This window comes from Euleptes europaea, chromosome 3 (genome assembly GCF_029931775.1).
Source record: "Euleptes europaea isolate rEulEur1 chromosome 3, rEulEur1.hap1, whole genome shotgun sequence".
Lineage (NCBI taxonomy): Eukaryota > Metazoa > Chordata > Lepidosauria > Squamata > Sphaerodactylidae > Euleptes > Euleptes europaea.
The window spans coordinates 72,575,822-72,600,428 of NC_079314.1; the positions used below are offsets into that span (position 1 = coordinate 72,575,822).

A 24,607-nucleotide genomic window follows, 5' to 3' on the forward strand; every position below is an offset into this window, starting at 1 on the left:
ATTTTCTTATGACTCAAAAATGAATATTACAATTAAACTGTATTGTTAAAATGTTGTATCTGTATGTATAGTCTGGCAGTCAGAAGCATATATATTAATTTCTTGTTTCCAATAAGTAAAAAAAAATCACCTATGAAACTTGAAAAAGAGCCATTTTGCATATAGATCATTTCTAACAGAAAATATGACGGTCAAACCACTGTTAACATGGAAGCTAAATGGCCATTTACACACACGAGAGACTTCCCTCTCCCCCACCCAAAGGTCATTATGATGAGGACTGAGTATGTTCATTGCCTGCAGGAGGCAAAGAACATTAACAGCAGTTTAGTATTGATTGAAAGAAGCTGAAAACAGAGTGGGGAAAGTGAGCTGGTGGGAGGTGGTGAGCTCCCCCTCACCAGCAGTCTTTAAACAGAGGATGGACAAACACTTGTCAGGGATGCTCTAGGACCGTGTTGGCGAACCTATGGCACGCGTGCCACAAGCGGCACGCCGAGCCCTTTCTATGGGCACGCGTGGAGCCGCCGCCCCCCCCTCCCGTCCCCCGTCCCCTCTTTGCGGCCTCGACGTCATCTGTCTCCCGCCGTCCCACTCCGCCTTAGCAGCAGCAGCAGCGCCGCCGCCCCACCCAGATCCGCCACCGGCCGCCCCACCCAGGCGCCGCTCTGGACCCGCCACCGGCCGCTCATGCTCGGCCCCGAGTGCTGCCCTGCCGGCCGCACCGCTACGCCCACCGAGTCGCCCCCGCCCCCTTGGCTGCCCGTCCCCCTCCTCCGCCCCTCCTCGCGGCCTCGGCACACGTTTCCGCCTCGCCGCAGCCAACTTTGTCGAGGGGCAGGGGCGACTCGGCGGGCGGCTCTTTTGCTTGCCACTGAGAGATGCACATTTACCCCATCCAGAGTCTCAAAACTGCATGGGGGGGGGTTGTTGTCTATTTGTGAAAGAGAGGTTTTGCCTTGGACGTGCCACTGAGATGCACATTTACCCCATCCAGATTCTCAAAACTGCATGGGGGGGGGGGTTGTTGTCTATTTGTGAAAGAGAGGTTTTGCCTTGGACTTGCCACTGAGATGCACATTTACCCCATCCAGATTCTCAAAACTACATGGGGGGGGGGGTTGTTGTCCATTTGTGAATGGGAGGTTTTGCCTTGGACTTGCCACTCAGATGCACAACTCAACAATAAGCCCCCCTGCAGAGTTTTGAGAATGCAGATGGGGAAAATGGTGTTTGTCAGTCATTGCCATGATTTAATTTTATGGATGACAAAGGATAGTACAGTTTGTTCTGAAAATGAAATCCTTAAAGTGTGGAATTCTCTGCCAAATAATTTTAAATCAATGAAAGCACTTGGGATTGCTTTCCTTACTTTGTTTGGATCATTTTATGCTTGTGAGCATAAGATGTTAACGTATGAGTTGTTTTTTCTAAACTAAAACCTCAGTATTCAGGTTAAATTGCCGTGCTGGCACTTTACGATGAATAAGTGGGTTTTGGTTTGCAGTTTGGGCACTCGGTCTCTAAAAGGTTCGCCATCACTGCTCTAGGATGACCCTGCACTGAGCAGGAGGTTGGACTAGATGGCCTTATGGCCCCTTCCAACTCTATGATTCTATGAAGTTGCCTGCTCAACCCCCTAGCAGCATTGTGGAGGGCATGTGTAGTGGAAATTGCGGAAGACAATTGTACTCATGAGGAGGTGGGTGGTGCTTAATGCAGCCCTTCTCCATGTGAGAGCAATCTCAGGGTATCAGGGAGTTGATTGTCAAACCGCACTGTAAATAATGAGCACCTGGTGGTGGGGAAATAAATCTGGCTTTGCTCACTACTGAAGAGAGGAGAAGAGGGCTCCAGATAAGAAGCCAGAGAGAAGGAGGATCTGCAGAACAAGGACGGGCTACCAGACAGGACGAAGCATCTTGCTTGCCTGCCAGGCAATGACTTCCCATCTTCCCAAGGTTACTAGCCTGGCTACAGGATTATTTTTGTTTAATAAAGTGGCATACCTTTTTCTCCCCAATACCTGCCTGTTGGAATCCATTTTTTCTGAAATGGAGCTGTGATCAGGATTCCAGAGGCAACATGGGGACAAAGGAATGCAGGGAATGTGCAAAGCTGCATCCCAGGATGGTCTTGTACCAGTGCATGGGCCCCAGCTGCACACATATTAAACTCAATAACCCCACCTACCAAATGGGATATGGAGCTAGAAAAAGCAGGTGGTCCTACACCCAGGGCAATAACGAAATGTTTAAGAAAGATAGGAATAAGGGAAGGTGAAGATGTAGAGGAATGTGGCAAAGTGTGGCTACTTCTAACTGCACTAAAAATGGTCTGGGAGTTATTAGAAGCCTCCTGGAAGTAAGTGGAAGAGCAGGCTGAAGAGATAAGTGCCTTAAAGAAGCAGCAAATGATTTTGCAGGAAGCCCTGAAGAAGACAAGAGAAGGGAGGAATGCTGCTGAGGGGCTATAGCTGTTCGTGTGACTAATATTAAATGGAACCGACAGCAGAAGAAATACCCCTATAAAACTAGAGCACTCAAGGGCCCTAGAGACTGGAGTTCTGCAGAGTCAGGGGATTCCAGTGAGGCAGAGTGGACTGAGGGGGAAGGTAGTAGAAATGATAAAGTGCATGTAAGTCCTCTGGTTTCCAACAAGGCCAAGGGTCCACCTGGAGGGCAAGCACAGGTCACTCGCACTGTAAGGGATTTCAGCTGGCAGGAGCTGTCTGAAATCACCCAAAATACTAAGCAGCAGCCGGGGGAATGTTTGAGCCAATGGTTGGTGTGACTTTGGGATCAAGGCTATACAGGTGTGCATATGAGCCCCCAGGAGTTATTGAAATTAGGTACTCTATCCAATGATATACTAATTAATGGGTATTTGAGGGGAGCTACTGGTAAAACACAGGCCCTCTTCGACTGGATTTGCCTTGGTGTAAGACAACGGTACCCTGCCCCCATGGACTGGGCGGAACATTTGCCACCCTGGAATACCATTGCTGAGGCAACAATACAGCTTAGGGGAATGGCAATGCAAACTGGGATTCCAAGGTCCTGACCCTATGCCCCTAACGGCCAGTATGAGAGCAGGGCTAATTAGGGGAGCCCCGCCTAGTTTGCATGGTGCTCTATTAGCCCTGCTGGGACCTGCTTAAGGGCGGGCAGTGGGGGGTGTGGTAATCCTTCTGGGACATCTGGGGGATGTTCCAAGAGAAAACCAGCCCAGAACACGGGCTGCTGTGGAAAATAAGCAGGAGTGATCAAAGGGTAGGATAAAGGAGCCACAAGTAACTCGAAGGCAGATGTTTTTTGAGCTCCTTAGGCAAGGAGTGGAAAAGGAGAAGATAGACGGCCTTCCAACACCTGACTTGTTCCAGCTGTGGAAACGAAAATGTGCTACCCAGGAACAGGAAGGTACCACAGGCCAAAGGAGTTGAGGTGAGAGGAGTGACACCAACTGCTCCACCTGAGGAGGAGGACTTGGACTCATGGTTCACCCATACCCAATGTATCAAAGGGGTGGGAGAGACCCATACCTTCGGATTAGGGGTGTGGCAAGGCTCCAGTGAGAAGGCTAATGAAGACAGCCATTCCCGGAGACCCACGCCCATATATACCCCTCACAGGAGCTGAGGTGGCTTTAATCCATGGGAACCCTGATGGGCATGGGAACCCCACAGTGTGTATTGATGCCTATGGGAACAGGGGGGAGCATCAGCAGGCAGCCCTGGTAGAGGCTAAGGCTGCTGTAGTATCTGCTGTGCCCCTGGGTCCCTTTGTAAAAGGACTTCCATTTGAGCTTGCTGTCTGCTACCATAGAGGTGACTGTATGGAGTCTTTGGCAGAAAGGGCAGGGGGGGAAACGTGTGCCATTGGGCTTCTGGTCGTGGAGGCTGCCAGACGCCATGTCAAACCACTCTCCCTTTGAAGATCCACTGCTAGCATGCTACTGCGCTCTGGTCGAGACTGAAAGACGGACTGGCCAGGAGCTAGTGATAATGAAACCCAGTTTACCAAGCCTGAATTGGGTGGAAGGTGACTCAGCCAGTCCTCAGGTAGGCAGAGCTCAACCACCATATGAGCAAGCTCGCCCTGGCCCCCAAGGAGTGCTTTGCAGAAAAAGGTGTTAGCTCTCACACCAATGGGGGAGAAAGAGGAGTTGCCTGTCAAAGAGGCTCCCCCTTATTCAGAAGTGGCTCATGAAACTACTTGGTGCACAGATGGTTCAGCCAGGTATGAGGGGGGAGAACAAGCGTGTGTAGTTGCAACTAATTTTAAATGGCTAATCATATTGACTTGGGCTGGGAAAGGACAATCCAGCTGGTGCCTGTGGTAAACACCTTCAGATTTTTGGGAGGGGTGGTAAACTTGAACAAACCACAATCAATCTAGAGGAGCAAAGAGCTGGGAGCTACCTACTAGATAGCTGCAGCAGGCTCTGTTTTGTCTAGATTGCCTAGACGTGGCAAAACTGAAACGTGGAGAGTAATGCATTTTGTTAATGTTTCTCTCTCATTGTTTTTTTGCATGGAGCTGACGGTTAAGACCTATGCTGGTGGGTGTCTACCTTGAAGTCAAACCTGTATCCCCAAGACCTTGATCTAGGATGGGCAACGTGACTACTTTGTTGCTCTGCAAGTGACCTCTACTGTCACATAAATGATAGATCCCTGGGGTAACTGGGAAATGTATAAATGTGTAAATAATTGGACCCTGAGTTGCCATAAGGAAAACATGGATGAAGGGTGTATTGATCACCAAGGGGTGGCGTGTAGTGGAAATTGCGGAAGACAATTGTACTCATGAGGAGGTAGGTGGTGCTCGATGCAGCCCTTCTCCATGTGAGAGCAATCTCAGGGTATCAGGGAGTTAATTGTCACACCACACTGTAAATGATGAGCACCTGGTGGTGGGGAAATATATCTGGCTTTGCTCACTACCGAAGAGAGGAGAAGAGGGCTCCAGATAAGCCAGAGAGAAGGAGCGTCTGCAGAACAAGGACGGGCTACCAGACAGGATGAAGTGGCTTGCTTGCCTCCCAGGAGATGACTTCCCATCTTCCTAAGGTTATTAGCCTGGCTACAGCGTTATTTTTGTTTAATAAAGCTGCATACCTTTTTCTCCCCAATACCTGCTTGTTGGAATCCATTTTTTTCTGGACCATGGGTAATACAGCATGAAACATTCATTTCCTTTCTGAACTTCTCCACATAACATAGGGAGGGAGAAGTAAAAATACATGTTTCCTGTGCTGGAGCCCACAGGTTCGGAGCTAAAAGAGCAGTTTTCTGCTCACCTACCCTGAAGCTCAAGATAATTACACCCTAACACTGCTTTGTAAGCAGGAATCTGAAAAAGTACTACACACAAACCGATATGTAATATGTCACTCTTGAAATTAACCCTTTATAATAAATATGATTTTACTTCTCCTTGTGTGTGCATATGCAGAACAATTGTGCTGAACTGATGCCTGCTGCATACTGGGGAGAGGGGGACCTCTAAGGAATGATCAGCTCTGTCTGTAAAGTGATGCAAAATTACTCGCTGTGGACAAGCAAAGAAAGTTGGTGTCAAATAGGCTAGAGGTTGGATTGCTATCTGTCTCTGCTTTTTCTTGTGGATGCACACTTACATTCAGACCTGGGTCATCTCTAAACTCCTGGGTTAGATACTGATATTGCGCTTGGGTTTAGAAGAGTGTAATCCTGTTCAAGCTTTAATTGTCAATCTTTCATTTGCAGTTAGTATATTTTAACTGCTATGTATTGTATTTAAAATAATCTGATGACACATACTGGATGATAAGTCTACAGAGAGATGAAAATGGTACATCATCAGTTACTTACCTCTGGGGAGACTTCAGTAATCCCAAACTGGGATAAACTCTGTTGTAGAACATTGATATTAAGTGACTGCAAGACTTCTTCTGATGAGACTGTATCAGAAATTCCTTTCCTATTTACTGGGGATATGAAGAGTTCGACGCAGTTCTTTTTCCCCTAGCAAAATTAAGAGAACTGACAATAGACAATAGACAACTTTTGGTCCTAAAGAAATCTTATTAACAACAAACATTTGCTCTAAGTCTTGTAATTCATATAAGTGCATGCTAAGGAGGGTATATTCCTCCTTATCCAAAATCAGAAATAAATTCATTAGAACACTTACCTACATGTTCAATATATTTGCCAATTCAAGTTGGAAAATTTCTGGATATTGGGAGGCAGTGCCTGGGGAGGGAGGAGTTTGGGGGTTAAGGGACCTAAGTGGAGATGTGACACCATAAAAGCTGCAATTTCCTCCAAGAGAACCTCTGTAGTCTGGAGATCAGTTGTAATTCCAGGAGAAATCCAGACTCCACCTGGAGTTTGGTAACCCAAACTAGTATTTTGACATCAGAAACTCCTTTTTTCTGCTGTGCTCAAAAGTCTCCAGGTTTTGGCTGCATAGGATGATCTCATCACCATACACTAGAAAGGGTTGCCAACCTCCAGGTAGTACCTTCTATTACAACTGATCTCCAGCCGATAGAGATCAGTTCACTTGCAGAAAATGGCTGCTTTGGCAATTGGACTCTATGGCATTGAAGTCCCTTCCCAAAACCCACCCTCCTCAGGCTCCGCCCCCAAAACCCACCTGCTGGTGGCAAAGAGGCACTTGGCAACCCTAACACTAGAGCACAGAAGCCTTTGGGAAGGCCAAGAGTGGCCAAAGACCCTAACCTGGATCCATTTTGGACCAGACAGAGACATAAAACGCATGGTCACTTTATCCTCCTTTCATCCCTGTTTCAGCCAGGATTCAGCCTGGATCGAGTGCATGCATTTCACTTAATGTGCGTTCGGTCCTGGCTAGAACAGGGATGAAAGGAGGATAAAGCGACCGTGCGTTTTTGCCCATAGACTCCAGAAGGTACAGAATTCAGTCCAAAATGGATCTGAGATTTAGAACCCCAAAGCACACCTGGTTCTTGGAAATTATGTAACACGCCATTGGTTCTAGAGTTGAGCCTGCCAATGCAGTGTCCAAGACATGGTGCTATGCTGGTGTTGCTATTGATATTGCAGTGGGAATACAGTCAACTATACTGATGCAAATATTTAGGACTGGGGTGAATGCCATTGTTGTGGAAATGAAAAACCCATAGGAAGCTAAATACAGCAGTTTTCTACTCCATGGATCAAATTTAGTTCTTTGGGTCCTTTATTTATACTAGCTATTTATTTGCAAATAACTAATGTGTCACATGCCCCTTAAGCAAATATCCAAACTTGAATCCATAACATCACATCATATGTCTTGAAACCTCCAACTTCATTTAGTCCGCTTCACCAACTTGGAGTACAATAAAAACAGACACTTCATCCCCACAGTAGCAGCCCATGTGACACACAGTCTGCCAATCACAAGCCACACAAACAAGTTATAGAATCCTGAAATGCCAAATTATGAAAGTGATAAATTCCTTGAGGAACATGTACCTTAAAGTTAATAAATTCTAAACAGAACTTGGAAATTCTCCAGTTTGTGATTCTCATTCATTTAAACTATATTATTATTCTGCCTCTGAAGTAATATTTTAATTGGATAAATTCATCCACAGCCTAATACTTTGTGGCGCCCCTGAAGGACACTCTCAACCCATAAATGTGCAGGTGTAGTGCAGTTTTGTCCTTATTTTGCTGTGTGTGTGGTTTGCCCTCAAACTGAGAGAGATATACATGTGAAGCATGAGATCTCTCTCTTTGTGTGAATACATTTCCAGTTTACAGTGCCAGTGAAAGACACCCGTGCACCATTTTTTTTAAATGTGGCCTGTGTGATGAAATGATCACTCAAGTATGAATTCCCCTCCCCTTGCTTTGTGAATGTGGACTTTACACTCTGTGAATGCTCAGGGGATAAGATCAAATAGCTGTGACAAGTAGCCTGTTCAAAAAGGAGAGTTAGATTCCCTCCCATCTTGTCCCAGTTCTAAGCAGAGGAAGTTATTCAGCAGAAACAACACAACCCAAGAAGGAGGCAGAGAGTAGGGCTGTCAATTCGGTTCGGCCCGAACTGAAAATCAGCCGAATTTCCCTTGATTCGGCGGTTTTTAGTTCGGGAGGAACCGAACTCAAAACTGGCGGGCAACCGGGGGGGCAGAATTCAGTGAGTTCGGGAGTTCGCGAATAAATTCGGCCAATTCGGGGCCGTCAGTAAGCAGCATTCTCCTGCCCCGGCCAATCGGTGGCCAAGCTGGGTCTTCTTCTGGCCAATCAGTCAGGATTGAGTACTGGAGGAATCAGCTGATGTGCGGCCGGCCGGGGAAAGAGAGAGGGAAATCCTCATGTGTGTGTGAGGGGGTGCTTGTGCACATTCGCTCCTTTCCGTGGCTGCAGGGGGCGCATTTTTTGGGGTACCGACCCCAAACTTTCAGCGGATATTCAGACAGGTTTTCTTAAGATACCCCCCAAGTTTTGTAAACATTGGGTCAGGGCCCCCCGAGATATGGGCTCCACCACTTTTTCCTCTCCCCCCTTTTCCATTTTCGTGGCTGCAGGGGGCACTTTTTTGGGGGGTGCAGCCCCCAAACTTTTATCATCGCTTCAGAGAATCCCTCTTAAGAGACCACCCAAGTTTTGTAAAGATGGGTTCAGTGGGGGCTGAAATATCGGCTCCCCCCCTTTTCTCTTTCCGTGGCTGCAGGGGGCGCATTTTTGGGTGTGCCGACCCCAGACTTTCAGCGGAGCTTCAGTCAAGGCTTTTTAAGAGACCACCCAAGTTTTGTAAACATTGGGTCAGGGCCCCCCGAGATATGGGCTTTCCCCTTTTCCCTATTGGGATGAATGGATCACCCTCGAGAGATGCATACATATGGATCTTATATTGGATACAAATGGAATCATATTGGATTACCCAGCCTCCCAGCCCCTCCTGCTGGAACAGAAGACAGCCACAGTAAGACCCCTTTGGGGGCTTTAATCTATATTTTTTCTTTTCTGTGTGTGTGTGGGGGGGAAAGCAGAGTCTGTGTGTGTGTGTGGGGAGGGAGCGGTTTCTGTGGGTGGGTGGGGAAGCCAAAGGGGGCTTTTGCCGGTTCTGCCTGGGGTGTGTGTTCCCCCTCCAGTCTCTCTCTCCCTGGTTTGAGGGGGGGCTTCATTTTTATTCTTCAGGTTTTTCCTCATTCATAAGATCAGTTAGGTTATTTTGATGCTTGCTCAAAACTGGTTTTCAAATGGTGACTTAAAGAATGCATCTGCCTGGTCCCAAATCCAATGCAAAAGGGAAATCCCACCCCCCTCCTGCTCATTATGCATAGCTAGCTGCCTCTGTCCCTTTCCATGGTATGCAAACTCCCAGGTGTCAGGTGTTGCTTTGCACTGTTGCAAAGGTGTTGCATTGTGTGCTTGTGTTGCTTTGCAGTTGTATTGTTTTGCAAAATTCTTCACACCTGCCCCGCCCTTTGCATGTTTGCAAAGGTGTTGCTTTTCAGTTGTGTTGCTTTGCAAAGTTCTTAGCACCTGCCCCGCCCTTGCTCTCATCAGCTGTTTGTCGGGCCGGGAGCTTTGTGCGTGGGCGGCAAGCTCTGCTGAGAGATACACATTAAGGGTGGGGGGGACCCCTTTCAGGGCCCATATCTCAGCCCCCCCTGACCCAATCTTTACAAAACTTGGGGAGTCTTTCAATATACGTCCTTTGAAGCTCTGCTGAAAGTTTGGGACCTCTAAGCCCAAAAATGCCCCCCCCCCCAGAGCCACGGAAAGGCGCGGTTGTGTTTTTAATGGCTTTATTCGGCCGAATTTTTTTTCCGAACTTTGAATTCCCGCCGAATTGAATGGATCCGAAGTGGGGGAGTTCGGACTTCGGCACGTACCGAACCCACAAGGGCCAAATTCGGCCGAATCCGAACTGTACCAATTTTTTTTTTTTTGACAGCCCTAGCAGAGAGGCAGGAGGAAAGAGCTTCAGGGAGGCAATAGAGAATTATTCTCCTTTCCTACCCTGGCTTGTTTTGACAGGTGGATTGTGGGGAGGAAGGAGCTCTCCCTTTTGGAAGGGTAGCAGCCATTTTTGGGGGGTTACTCAGGACTCGGAGCAGCCATGCTTTGCGAGCAGTTGAGGAGAAGAAACCATTGTAAGCAGGTATGTTTTACTTAAAAACATACCAGATGGATAAAAGGATGGGTCTGAACTGAATACAGCCTCCATAACTACCCCAGCGCCAGGAAGAAATGTCAACCTGCCTCGGCTCGGCGTCCCTGAAACCACCCTTTGGAAGGCTCACTGTGTTCTGTAATTGGACTTGTCCGTAACCTATTCACTTTCAACAATGTCCATAAAAGAGAGAAGGGGGCTGGTGTTATTTGGCTCCCAATTCCCAGACTGGCTATGTGAAAGCCATGACTGGCACTGAGGTAAATATTAGAATACCTTGCCTCCGTAATTTCGTACTCACACAGCGGGTAGGGACTCTCTGGACAAGTATGGGGTACACAAAAGAGCCCTAAGGGCAGGGGCCTATTCTCAGCACAAGCAACCCAAATAAATACATGAAGCTGCTTTAGACTGAGTCAGATGCTTGGGCTATCAGTACTGCCTGCTCTGACTGGCAGAAGCTTTCCGGGGTCACAAGTTGGGGTCTTTCACATCACCTAATACCCAACTTGTACCTGGAGATTCCAGGGATTAAACCTGGGATCTTCTGTCTGTAAAGCAGATGCTGTAGCAGTTAGCCACATAGGGTTGCCAACCTCCAGGTACTGGCTGGTGATCTCCTGCTATTACAACTGATCTCCAGCCAATAGAGATCAATTCACCTGGAGAAAATGGCAGCATTGGCAATTGGACTCTATGGCATTAAAGTCCCTCCCCTGCCCAAACCCCGCCCTCCTCAGGCCCCACCCTAAAAACCTCCTGCCAGTGGCAAAGAGGGACCTGGCAGCCCTATAGCCACAACCCCTCCCCGATGGCCACTTAGGGTGCCTTAACAAGGCAAGAGTGCCAGCACACCACTTGGGTTCAGCTTAGGGTTGCCAACCTCCTGGTACTAGCTGGAGATCTCCTGCTATTACAACTGATCTCCAGCCGATAGAGATCAGTTCACCTGGAGAAAATGGCCGCTTTGGCAACTGAAGTCCCTCCCCTCCCCAAACCCCACTCTCCTCAGGCTCCACCCCAAAAACTTCCAGGTATTTCCCAACCTGGAGATGGCAACCCTAGCTCAGCTTATTCCCAGCAGCCATCCTGTGGGAGGAGAAGGTGGGCATGGCTTGTGCCTGTCATTGCTTCCTGGATCTGTGCCACCCCTGCCAGTCTACCCAGCCCTTCCAGTGCTGTTTATTTGGGGCAGCAAAACATTTGGTCCTGGTGCCATAACTTTCCACCCTCATTGTCAAAAATATATGAAAACATTTCACCGTTAAACTCTATTTACTCTCCACAAATTAAACGGTGTTGCAAAATGCTTGCCACTTACAAGGAGTCTGTTGATGTGCACTTGCTGCGGCAGCAGTCCTAAAGCGGCAGCCACCCCCTGGCGGAAAATCCGAAGCAACGTGATATTCAGCTTGTTTACATCCATTTGCAGAGTCTGCAAAACAAACCCAAAACAGATGAATGCTAATCTTGCTAGGCACATTCAGTCCCCTGCTAATGAATGACCGTGAATTGTGCAAATAGTTTTTCCTAGGATGACAATGTGTGAAGCCAATTTGCATTTTAAATAAAGAAGGGGGGAGGAGTAAACCTTGAGTGTGTTGAAGGGTATTGGTTTAAAACATGTCCACATTTCCTTTTATCATAACCTTAAGTTCACTGTATGGTCAAAAATTTTATGTTCTTCAGCTGCCATGTTAAGATCCCCCAGGCACCAATTATGTTCAAAGCTGTATGATTTCTGCCATTGTGAAAGTAGTGTACAGAGTTTTACTGCTTACCGTTTCATCACATAGGAATGAACGAGTCAAGTTAGGGGAGAGACTTATTTATTCAACCCTTATATCCATTTGTTCGCCCCAATGGGGACCCAAAGCAACGTACAACATTCTCTCTCCTCCATTTTATCCTCACAATAACCCCGTGAGGTATTTTTATCTCATTTTATTTTAATTAGATTTCTATCTCGACCCTTCTTGGCCACAGCTGGGCTCGGGGTGGCTCACAACACATTCAGCAATTAAAACATAAGTTACAGTTAAAATTTCTAATTTATAAAACTCTATTGGTGCCCTTAAATTATTACAATAGTGAAGGGTTCCCCAACAGAGGGGAGAGTAGTGGAATGGAAAAGCATAATCACTATACAAAAATTTAATAAAATATAAAGAAAGTAGATAAGAGAGGGGAGGGGGAGGCCAGCTAGATGAAAAACCATTGCTTCCCTCAACCATAGGCCTGGCAGAACATAGGCCCTGCGAAAATGCATCAGATCTTGAAGGGCCCAGATCTCAAGAGGGAGAGAGTTCCACCAGGCCAGAGCCGAAAAGGCTCTGGCTCTGGTTGAGGACAGCCGGATGCTCTTTGGGCCAAGGATCACCAGTAAGTTGTCCCTGGCTGAATGCAGGCCCTTTGAAGGGTATATCGGTTGTAGGGAAAAAAAATTTCCCAGTAAATTTCAGGTTCGGGTTTATTGAGCCCGATTTGGGGTTGGGGGGTAAACCTGAAATAAGCCGAATACTCATACTGGTAAATATTGGTATTTGGCTTATTTTCGGGTTTCCTGAAAAAAATCGGGTCCATTATAGTCTATGGGGATATATTGAACATATGAAGCTACCTTAAACTAGCCCTGCTCATAAGTTACACTGAATGCACATACAATCCATGTACAGTGTACACTTGATTTTTAAAAATGTGCTTTGAGTAATTCTCATGTTACATTCAATGCATGCACAGCTGAATGTGTGAGTTCAACCTCACATTTATCCAGATTTCCCACCGCTCCACATGAGCAGTGGACTCTAATCTGGTGAACTGGGTTGGTTTCCCCACTCCTACACATGAAGCCAGATGGGTGACCTTGGGCTAGTCACAATTGTCTTTGAGCTTTCTCATCCTCACCTACCTCACAAGGTAGCTGTGGTGGGGAGAGGAAGGAAAGAAGATTGTAAGCCGGTTTGATTCTCCTTAAAAGGTACAGAAAATTAGCATATAAAAACAAATTCTTCTTCTATCGTCTACTCTAACTGGCAATAGCTCAGCAGTGTCTCAAGTAGAGGTCTACCTGAGTCTTTTAAGTGGAAATGCCAGGGATTGAATCTATACGCAAAACAGACACTCCACCAATGAGCCACAACCCTACTGCTGGCACTGGCAGCTTTTGTTTGGCAAAGGAAGTGTTGAGCCATCTCAAGGCTGGCAACAATAATTAATGACATTACTCCTTGCTGATCTGTACTGTTTATCATTTAGGGTGCCTGCTCCCTAAGGAGAACACAGCTTTGAATGTGCTATGCATGCAAAGCAGTTGTGATTCAGAAAGCCTAAACAGGAGGTTGGTAGTCACCCCAGAGGACTCAATTTCCCAGTGCAATTTATTAATCTAGATACAGCAACTGTTAGCGACAGTTTCCAGGTTTCTGTGCCTCCCGCTACAGTTGATGATTGTGTAGTATCAAGCACCTAGAAAGATGGAGTTTCAAAAAACAAGATCAAAACTCTGCAGTACATCCACAAATGATATCTGCAGGGTCTGATGTAGAGGGATGGAACAATTAGTAGATTAGAGAAAAGGGGTAAAGTGACACTTAAAGTACAATGTATTTCACTTGTATGGAAGATACTGACACTGATTTTGTCTCAATACCTTCCACAGAAGTGAAATGCATTGTGCTTTAAGTTGAAATTCACTGTGCTTTTCTAGTATAAACATAAGTTAGTTGTGGCAAATATCAACTTTTGGCCAGTATGAGCAGCTAAACCTAAACTGTATACACAGCATTGTCAACAAAGGAGGGAGTTCTAAGTGATAAAACTCCAAGGTTCTGTTTTAGGGTTGCCAACAGGCCTGGAGAGAATTATGTAAACTGCAGGGTCACTTTTCTTGATTACTATTCACATATTCTCAGAACAGCAGAGAAGATTTTAGTTCCCTGGATGTTCAGTATCTCCAGCCTGATTACAAATTCTGGAGAGCTCAAATGCTTGCACACTGTTTCGAGACTCTGCTGTTTTTGAATTTTGCTTTGGATCAGCATAGCTATTTACAATCCTTCATGTATTCTGGGCTTGCGCCTTGGTACTGAGAACACAGTCTAGGCCTATGCCTCATTTGTAGGGTTGCCAGGGTTGCCAGGTCCCTCTTCACCACTGGCGGGAGGTTTTAGGGACAGAGTCTGAGGAGGGCAGGGTTTGGGGAGGGGAGGGACTTCAATGCCATAGAGTCCAATTGCCAAAGAGGCCATTTTCTCCAGATGAACTGATCTCTATCAGCTGGAGATCAGTTGTAAAAGCAGGAGATCTCCAGCTACTACCTGGAGTATGTGTACGAAGAAATAGTAACCGGCTTCTAGCTACCATATGTATATAAGTGTATCATCTGCTGTTACATTGTAACCTTGTATGTTTTCATATTTGTTTATAATTATATCACCTATTTGCATTTATTGCATGAGCCAGTTACTATTTCTTCGTACAGTTTGACTAGTTAGTTTCAGGTGCTTCCTTTTGTTAAGTACCTGGAGGATGGCAACCCTACTCATGTGTTCTAGCACAATTTACACCTTGATACTCTCTTGTCTCCCATTTTGCAAGTCCTTCTTTTGGAAGGGTCTTTTCTATCTTAGTTACAAGTTTTATCTCACAAAAGCTTCAAGTACCATCACATCACTGCATGTGCTCATTATCCTCTCAAGTCTGATCTTCCCTCTCTTATCCTACCATATATCCAATGTTAACAATTTATAAATTATTGCCATATTACATCCACTTTTGGCACTTTATCTTGAATTCACTGTGATTGGTGATGTTTAAATTATAACTATAATTACTGGAATATTTTATACTCAATGACTTTTATCCTATATGAAGCCTTTTTTTCCTAGCAGAAACAGTGCTATTGAACTCCTATGCACAATGCTTTGAAGAAGAAAAGAATGTTCTTAAGTATTCCAATATTGAATTGCCTCCTTATAATATTATGTGCTATTTCAGAAGCTGTGTTTTTCATTTCACATAGATAATGATTTACAGAAGTGAAAAAGATAATTCCATTTGAGATCAAAGCCATTTAAACAATTCATACTATTTAACAGGATCCATTGATCCTTATATTTATCTGTCAAATTAGTCAATTATCCCTTCTGACTTGCAAGATCCAATTCTTTCCAGCTATGAAAATGTAGACATCTATATCATATTTGGCCAGTATTTGAAAAGTAGAAGTTGGTTTTTATAAACTGACTTTCTCTAACTTTTAAGGAGAATCAAAGTGTCTTACAATCTCCTTCCCTTCCTCTCCCCACAACAGACACCTTGTGAGATAGGTGAAGCCGAGAGAGTTCAGAGAGAACTGTGACTAGCCCAAGGGCACCCAGTAGGCTTTATGTGGAGGAGTGGGGAATCAAACCTGGTTCTCCAGATCAGAGTCTACCACTCTAAACCACTATACCACACTGGTTCTCATTCTAACCCATTTATTCATTGAGCTAAAGAAAAGGAACTGCCAACCATTCATATACTGTTGTAAAATTGAACTATATTTTATGGATGGACACCCCCCAGTAGAATAACAGCCCATTCCTGAAAGGGGGCGCGCAAAACCTCTTAGGAAGCAGCCTGACCCCGCCGCCAGCGTAAGTGCGTGTAATCTCGTGATTATATGCACTTACGCTGGCGGGGAGGAGGCTCCGCCAGCACCCAAGTGCCGTGGAGCTGCGCCTTGCCCCTCCTCTGACATGGCCTCTCTGTGGTGCAGACCATGGCGTACAGTGGTCGCGCCGGCGCAGGGGGGTGGGCCGGGGGAGCCGGGAGGAGGAGCCGCTAGTTAGGCGGCTCCCTATCCCAGTTCGGCCCAGTATGCAGGCGCTGAGAACGGCAGTGCTGCACCTTCTTTTAAGCAGGCGCAGCCTCGCTGTTCCCTATGGGGCAAAAAGCCCCACTTGAAGGGAAAAAAGACTTTTTTTCCTTCAACGGCGTAGGCGAAACAGCTTAGGAAGAGGCGCCACTGCGTCTCTTCCCTGCCATTCCCCTACGCCGTCAGCTCAGGAATGGACTGTTACTCCAATCATTTAGAACTATTGGAGCCCTTTTCCCTCTTTTGGGAAGCCCCCACCCTACATGGCTTTTGTCCATGATCCCCAGCATAACGTTTTTGGTGGTCAAAGGAGACCCTTTCCTTCCTTTATTACCAATGGAAAAGGTGGTTGGATCCAATCCATTATGTTGGTTTGATTGAAACAGTAACTAGTCTTTTCTTTTTCTTTCTTTAATTCATTTATACTCCACCTTTCTCCCCAATGGGGACACAAAGTGGCTTACACCATTCTCCTCTCCTCCATTTTATCCTCACAACAAGCTTGTGAGGTAGGTTAGGCTGAGAGCATATGTGACTGGCCCAAGGGCCCCTGGTGAGCTTCCACGGCACAAGTGGGGATTTGAACCTTTAGGCTGTGTATGGTCAAATTCCCACAACATGGACAAATATCACAGGCAACCAACTGCTCATGTTGTTGTAGGTGAACCATAGCAAATTTCTCCAGAACAATAGTTGTATATAAACAATCATTAGGAGAATATATGGCGTCAGTTTAGCTAAAGTTCAAACATGTGAGGTTCCATTGAAAGCAATGGAACAAGTTAGTCCAAAGTGCCAGATTAACAGGATTTAGCCATGACTAACTTTAACGGAATTGGGACTTATGAAACACAAGGGCTTTAACTCACAGAACTGTTGCTATATTAAGGTACCCTCTTGTGTGAAAAACAGACTCTACATCTAAAATAGTATGAAAAAGCATGATCAAAAATTCCTAATTTTGAATTTCATGTGCATACTTCAGGAGAAGGGTCTAGGACTCAGTAATAAAATTCCTGTAAGAAAACATCAGCTATAAATGTAGCTTTTCTGAAACTACCAATATGAAAACAATCATTAGTCTATGTACTAAGACAAGGCAACCAACCTCTGTATTCTTTGAGGCTACTGTATTCTGCTGAAATGGGCCAGAGTCCAGAAGTGAATTTCACCACAATGCACGTGGGTTTAGATATAGCTAAAAAACTCCACATAAAGTCCAAAAGCAGGATTATGTTTCTGACTTTCAAAACAATTTTCCTTATGAATGATACTATGAGCAAACATACCTCCAGTCATATTTAATACGGCATGATAAAAAAGCCCTGGGACTAGATGGAGGGAAGATAACTTTTTAATATTTTCTGTGAACAAATATTCTTTTCTATTCTAAAGCTCCCAGACAGTTCCAAGTCACAGATTAGTACTTTATACAAAGAAAATGTGGGTGTAAAGTGCCGTCAAGTCACAGCCGACTTACGGCGATCCCTTATGGGGTTTTCAAGGCAAGAGACTAACAGAGGTGGTTTGCCAGTGCCTTCCTCTGTATAGCAAACCTGGTATTCCTGCTTAACTTCCAAGATTTGATGAGATTGGGCTATGCCATGCTGCATTCCCTTTCTCAAAGAAAATACCCTACAAAAAAAGGATGCCAACTGCATATCCAGAATATGGAGCCATTATCACCACCACAGTTAAAATATAGTATTATCTGTTACTTTAAGAATGCCTGACAGACAACTATTGACCTGCATGTGCTTTCTTGGAAGTTAATTCTCCTGAAATCACAAAGGCTTGTTTCCATGACAATCTACTTTGGATTGAAGTTCTAAAGAGATACTTTCTAGAACATGTGACAATTAAATTTCATATGAATTAACTGGCACAAAAGCCAGAAGAGAATTTGTTCCTCTGTTATCTGTATCTTGTTTCTAATAGCAAAAGCTTGCTGTTTTAAAAATTCCATAAATTAATGCAATCAAGCATCTTGGCAATCTAACGTGAGATTTTTGAGGTTGCCATTCAAGGAATATAAAATTAGAAAAAAAAAATAAGATAATCTCTAGGATGTGCTCAAAGCCATTGAGAGCCTTCCTGTTGTACAAAGCATAAATCTCAGCCATGCTTAATATACTCTGGTACCCTTTTTAAAAGAAAAAAGAAAAACGTTATTGTACCTCAAATAATGATTTTATGGGTTCTCTACTTTTTCAGGTGTGTTTGATGCTCTCGTGTCCATGCGTACGGCACTGATAGTCTCATTTTCTCAACAGGGTGTGATTTGCTTGAAGCATACTGGTTTCTAAGCCAACCGAGAAATTGAACTCAATTCCCATTCAGCCCATGTAAAGTCACTGCCTGCATAACTGGTCCCAGAACTGCTGAGATTTGCTCCTTTGGGATGCACCTCAGGTGCCTGCTGCTTTTGCAGTTGATCAGAAGTAGAATATTCAGACTTCTCACAGGCATGAGCATCCTGGAGAAGGCGTGCAATTCTCAGAGGAATTATTGGTCAGGTAAGGACCAAGCAGCACCTTCCTCATGACATCAGTCAACAAACAAAAACATTTTAACTTGCAGCCCAATTCCATTCAGGATTTAAGAACGATTGAAGTCAATGGTTCTTGTTCCCAAGTAAATGTATTCTGAATCCTAGCTAGGATTTTAGTTCCTCTGCTTTTTACTCAGTAATATAAAAAAAGAAAAGAAAAATAAACCAAAAATAAAAAGCCTAAAGCAGATTACAACAACGAAATGTGCCTCTATTTATGGGAAGGCAACGTTTAAATAAAATATAATTCAATCTTAAAAGTATACAATCAAAATTATCCCGGCTTTAGAGCCATTAAAATACCAATTATGAACCAATAATCAGTTCCCCTTGAAGATCTGGGCACATTCATACACTACAAAGTCCTCATGGTTGACATAATGGCAGACATGCGGACTTTGGATCAGACATGTACCTTGAGTTCTGTGCTCATATTTCAGTTCCTACATATGTGGAGCCCCAGTCTGAATTGGACCCATAGCACTTGTCTCTATGATTCATTCAGGTACTTTGCTGTCAGTTTTCATTTCCCTAGGCAGAGGGAGGCAACAGAGTGAGAGATTGACCACTTTTGCAGTTAGATGATTATGGACTCTGGAATTAGAGGTTTTAAGACATCTCCCCCCTTAGATGGTAATGTATACTACTTCACCTACTTCAAATACGAAGGGCAGAACGAACATTCAATATGTCTCATTCTCTCTCTAATTTCTATATGTGATCAATCAATAGAAATTTCAGCTTAGGTTACATTGTGGTGTTGGGTGGGAACAAGATTATTAGGAATATGCCTGGAACCCCCAGGAGACTTTGGAGGGCACAGCAAAAGCATAGGGATAAAACCCAATGCACTAGGATTTTGCTGATCTCTAGGGTTTTACTGGAAGACACATCAGCAACATTTTGCCCCACCCCCAGGCAGCAGGGGGGATAGCCTACCATAAGGTATGTGGGAAACACTGGGTGGGAAACCTAGCTCAGCTAAAGTAGAGTTAGCCATGCCACCATTTTGTTTGTGCTAAAGCTAACATATCATTTTGGGTATGTCAAATATGTCTTAGCCTACTTTTGAAAGATGAAAACAGCTTCTAAGGAAAACAGAAGTAGTTTTAAATGCCAGCACACTGGAAATTTGTGGCAAAGTCAAATTGTGCTTCTAAAATGTTTGATAAGAGATAGAAAAGATAGTAAATACATCAATGTACAGTCTAACAGCCATCAATAGACTGAACAGGGTTCTGTCTCTATTTTCGAATAAGGCTGTCAATAGTTATAGGTGCAGCAGGACAGGTGATCACCAAATTAGTTTTGGCTAATTAGGGGGATTTTAAATTCAAATAAACTTGTATTCAAAATATCAAACACTTATTTTGTGGTTTTATTCTTTAAACAATTAACCCAGGGAGTAGTCAGGCAGTCATTTTTTAATCAGCCATATAGTGACCATGCCAGAGTACCACCAATATTTACTGTGCATTATTAACTATAGCACAATCATGACCTGGTTGCTTTGAAATTAACACAGGAATCAACAGATTGATCTATACAATCTATATAGAAACATGGGTGGTGTATTTAGCTTAAATTAGATTGTCAGTATTGGTAATCTTCATGATTAAATTGACATTTCTTGTTTATTAGACCTATTTCTATTTTCCACAAAATTTTCCCCACATATGCTCATTTCATTTGTAACCAATTGTTTATGCTTTGAATCACTGTAATTTGCTCATTTCTAAACAGTGTAGCATTTAAACTTCCTGCTTGGTTTGATTTATGGACAGCAATACTAATGTATTCTAGTATGCAAGAAAAATAATAATTAAAATTCACAATGCATTTTGGTCCTGCTATATTTAGCCTTTATTGTCACTGGGTATGTTCCTCTAATATTCTATAACAAAAAGCCACAAATTCCCTAAAGCTATCAAAGTCTGAATGCCTCAACAATGCCCAAGTGAAGTAAAATACCTAAGGTGATTTTGGAAATACTGAAAGTGACTTGTTTGAATGAGTGTCATATGACTAGTTCATTGAGAAAGCAGAAGAAGATGGTGATAGCCAGGAAGTATGACATCTAAAATTTTAAGTATGTTTACAATTAAGTAAAACCCCACTAATTGCAATGGATTCATTTCCATGCAATGTGCTAATGGTTAAAGGATATGTGGCTAGTTTTCAAAGGATGCAATGAGCTATCAATCATGAAAAACATTTAATGGTGATCTGTGTTTTATGTTGTAGTATATCGTTCTGCTTCATATGCATGATATTCCTCTTGACAGTTGGTTGTTTTAACCCATCAATTAAATTTTCTCAAAAATTCAAAAGATCTCTCCACAAACTCTGACAACAATATTATTCTGTTTTATTAACATCTCACACTCACATACACATGTGAGTTGCATATACCAACAGAGAGAAAACTGTCCAGCTGCTTCTAGCTTTGTAAACATGTAATGACTTCATTATAGCTAATGAACTGAATGTTACCAATTCGCATAGAGCTCTAGAGGAGTAACTTGCACAGAATGCAATTTACTCTCGGTTCCTGTATGCATTATTTAATTAGCACAACATCAGTTCGAAACATTGAATACATCCAGCAAAGAAAACTCAGGCAGTTACCAACTATCTTTGATTTTTTTTTTACCACCACTTCATACAAAAGAAGCTTCACTAAAGAATTCACCATATTATGCCATTTAGCTACATTTTATAACCCCCGGCTGTTTCCATGTGGGCATTTTACTCCACCTTTGCCTTTGTCTTAGTGCCCACATGATGTCATTCTCTGTCCACTTTCCAGGTTTCCCCCTGCTTTGCTCTGATCTTTCCCAGTGTTGTTCTGCAGAACCACTTCACATATTCAGCTACGAGCCATCATTCTATATGCATGTGTCTAGGCTTACCAAGTCTGGTGGGAGACCTCCCAGTGTCTGCCCACTGCCCCTGCTGCTGCTCAGCAGGGCAGTGGGGCAAAAATGAGTGGGGAAAGCATTGTTACACCAGAAGTGACATCACAGTATCAACAGAAGGTCTTGCCCCTCCCTCTTCCCCTCCCTCTCCCTACATGTGTCATGATCCCTAGGTGAAGACATGAGACATCATAGTGTATGTATCTTGACAAATATGCTTCATGTGTAGCTAGGGCTGCCAGGTCTCCTGCCAGAAGCTCCTCTTAGCAGTGGTGGGAGAAATTTGTTTTAAAGAACTCCAGCATCATCTGCACTGCTATGCTACTTCCTGGGAAAACTTGGAAGTGGCATAGGGAAGCTCTAGGAATCACTAGAAAGTGATTCAATGGCACGCAAGACATCCCCCCCCCCCACGTTCCCACTCCTGAGCTCTCCGCTGGTTGCCAGGAGTGGCTTGGCAGTCCTATATGCAGACTATGCTTACAGGCAAATCAAAAGGAACAAATGCTAAGAATGGGTTTCTGATCAGCCAAGGGAGCAGGGAAACTGCATAGAAATAAGATTGAAATCAAGGGTGGCCATAAGTGTAACTGATACATGGCATCATTTATATTCCTTTTTCTGCAGTGGAATGCCTACCTTTTCAGAAAGTGGGTCTTGTGTTTTCTTATACCCCCACCCCAAGTGCTCATTTGTAAATTCACTCTAATTTGGGAAGATAGTTTTCCTCTTGGTACTGTTATATGATAAATGTTATATACCCCTTTGGTAGCTATGGATTACTCTTACTCACCCCCTCACCATCTGCCACCATCCTTCTGCTCATGAAATTCATCCAAACCATTTCACAAGCACAAAAGTAAGTTAAAAATAGAACTATTTACCATAGACTGTAGAGAAACATGCAGAGAAGACACAGTGGGAGGAATATTGGTCATTTAAATAATCAGGCTAACCCAGATATTATTAGGATTAGTTCTGCCACCAGAATTTAGAATTCACAAGCTTCATTCATCTGCCCTGTGGCTTTAATCAATGAGGAACTTACATCAGTACTATCCTTGCATTAATTCTACTGTATAACATATTCAATGAGCAAAAGTAAATTTAGGAGGCTGTAGCATTTTGGTGGAGGGAAGGTGGCAAGTTATAGCCTGATCTCAGAAGCTAAGCAGGGTCAGTACTTGGATGGGAGACCTCCAAGGAAGATTCTGCAGAGGCTGGCAATGGCAAACCACCTCTGCTTCTCACTTGCCTTGAAAGCCCCTTGCTGGGATTGCCATAAATTAGTTATGATTTGATGGCACTTACATATGTAGTGTGTTGGTGCCCTAGATTTGTAAAAAGTTCACTAGTGTCCTTCCTTCACTTGGACAACTGGTCCCTGTTCACCACTCTGCTTAGTCCTGTTGCTGACATGTACCTTCATGGGCACATTTCAACACTCCCAACAAGGCAGCACCCATAACAGAATTGGGAAGCAACCAATATTTCACAGATATGCCTGGTCACCCTGTTGTCAGAGCGACCTAGCCAGAGAAGGAGGAATCTAGCAGGGAAATGTGTGACCCTATCGCCTAGGTGACAGACAACCCGGGGCAAATTAGACAGGGAAGTTTCACAAGCAAATGTCAACATATTTAAAGTCTCCTCAAGGACTCTCTTTTGGACAACAGGCACTGAGATTCTGGAGAAAGGGGAAAGGGCTTAATAGATACTGAGGAGTTTTAATTGTAACTGATAATGTTTTAATTGTTGGAATGTGTTGTAAGCCGCACTGAGCCTGACTTGGTCAGGAAAGGGCGGAAAATAAATCGAAAAAAATAATGCATAAGTAAGGGGGCACTACAACCCCCTTTCCTCCTAAAACTGAAATCTCATTCACAGCAGTATGGAAAGACCTAATAATTGTTATCAAAACCAAACCATAGAGGATGAATTTTCCTCAGGGTGTTTACATTTTTTTTTTGTCTATGAGGGTGTGGAACTAAAAAAAATCTTTATCTGGTATTGCTTTCTCCAAACTCAGACAGGCCTGCTGTACAAGCAAGGAAGAGCATTGATTAACCAGACATATCTTAGTTTCACATCTTTTCATGCTACACTGGCCATTGATTAAGTCTTCATGGAGTCACACGGAAGAAAGTTTTATACCTCCAGACTCATGCACACCCTTTTCTCATTGCAGCCACAATGCACTGGTGGAACCAGTTCCAGCCCACCCACCCACCCGTGCCATTTTCACTTCCTCATACAGCCACTTGCGTGCAGCCACGTAAGGAACATGATTTTGTACACATTGAACCTATAGTGGCTCTATGGAGCAGTTTGAGGACACAAAAGCAGCATGGGTGGGGGTGAAGCCACTTCTACCTCTGTGCCCCAGTCAATAGGACAAAAAGGTATGCATGAGTCTGTGAGGTACAAACTTCCCATTGAATGTTTGATGCAAAATTTTTGTGTCATCCATCAAGAAACACAGTGACTTTGTGAAGTGGCCCTAACTCTGCGGCGTCTCTTGGGACTCCCAATTGCCAAGTTTGCCAAGCTGGTTGCTTTTTGGGGGAGGGAAACATCACCCTGTGTCTTCTCTGCCTAGAGAATGGGGAAGTTCTCCTTTGGTGAGTACTACCAAGAAAAATTCCATCTTAATTATATGGGAAACAAAGCAGTTAGGGAACCTGTTTTGGCCTTGAATGACTTTCTTCTACCTACCCAGAATTTGGGAGACAGAATACCTTGGGTGATTGATATGATCTCAGTGAATTCCAATCCAATAGGATGGAAAACTAAAAAGTCACCAAGAAATTTAAACTAATTAAATCAAACCTGAAAGTTAAAAAACAAAACAAAAAACAACCGGAAAGAGGAATGTAAAAAAAAAAAAAAAACACCCTGAAAATAATGAACATAACAAATATAGAGACAGGGGTAATAACAACTAAAATTACCAAATTCAGTTTTTGATGCACCCATAGGAAATTATGCCAGTTACAATCAGAGATGCCTGCCCGAATGCATAGGGCTGGGGGCGCTACCGTTGATTCATGACTGATGATTAATTACTTTATCCTCTTTAATCATATTCATTGTCTGTAATGAAAGACTATATATGCCTGACTGTCCACGAGGTTTG

General features: G+C 43.9%; 1 protein-coding gene across 1 annotated transcript in view; it reads right to left on the reverse strand.

Moving 5' to 3' along the window:
* Window positions 1-24,607, reverse strand: part of PTPRR (protein tyrosine phosphatase receptor type R) — a 124,181-nt gene that overhangs the window by 51,394 nt on the left and 48,180 nt on the right. Inside the window, exons 3-4 of the mRNA XM_056846507.1 lie at window positions 11,467-11,580; window positions 5,855-6,007 (exon numbers count right to left, since the gene is read on the reverse strand). Of these exons, the coding sequence (XP_056702485.1) occupies window positions 5,855-6,007; window positions 11,467-11,580 (267 nt within the window). The remainder of the gene's footprint in view (window positions 1-5,854; window positions 6,008-11,466; window positions 11,581-24,607) is intronic.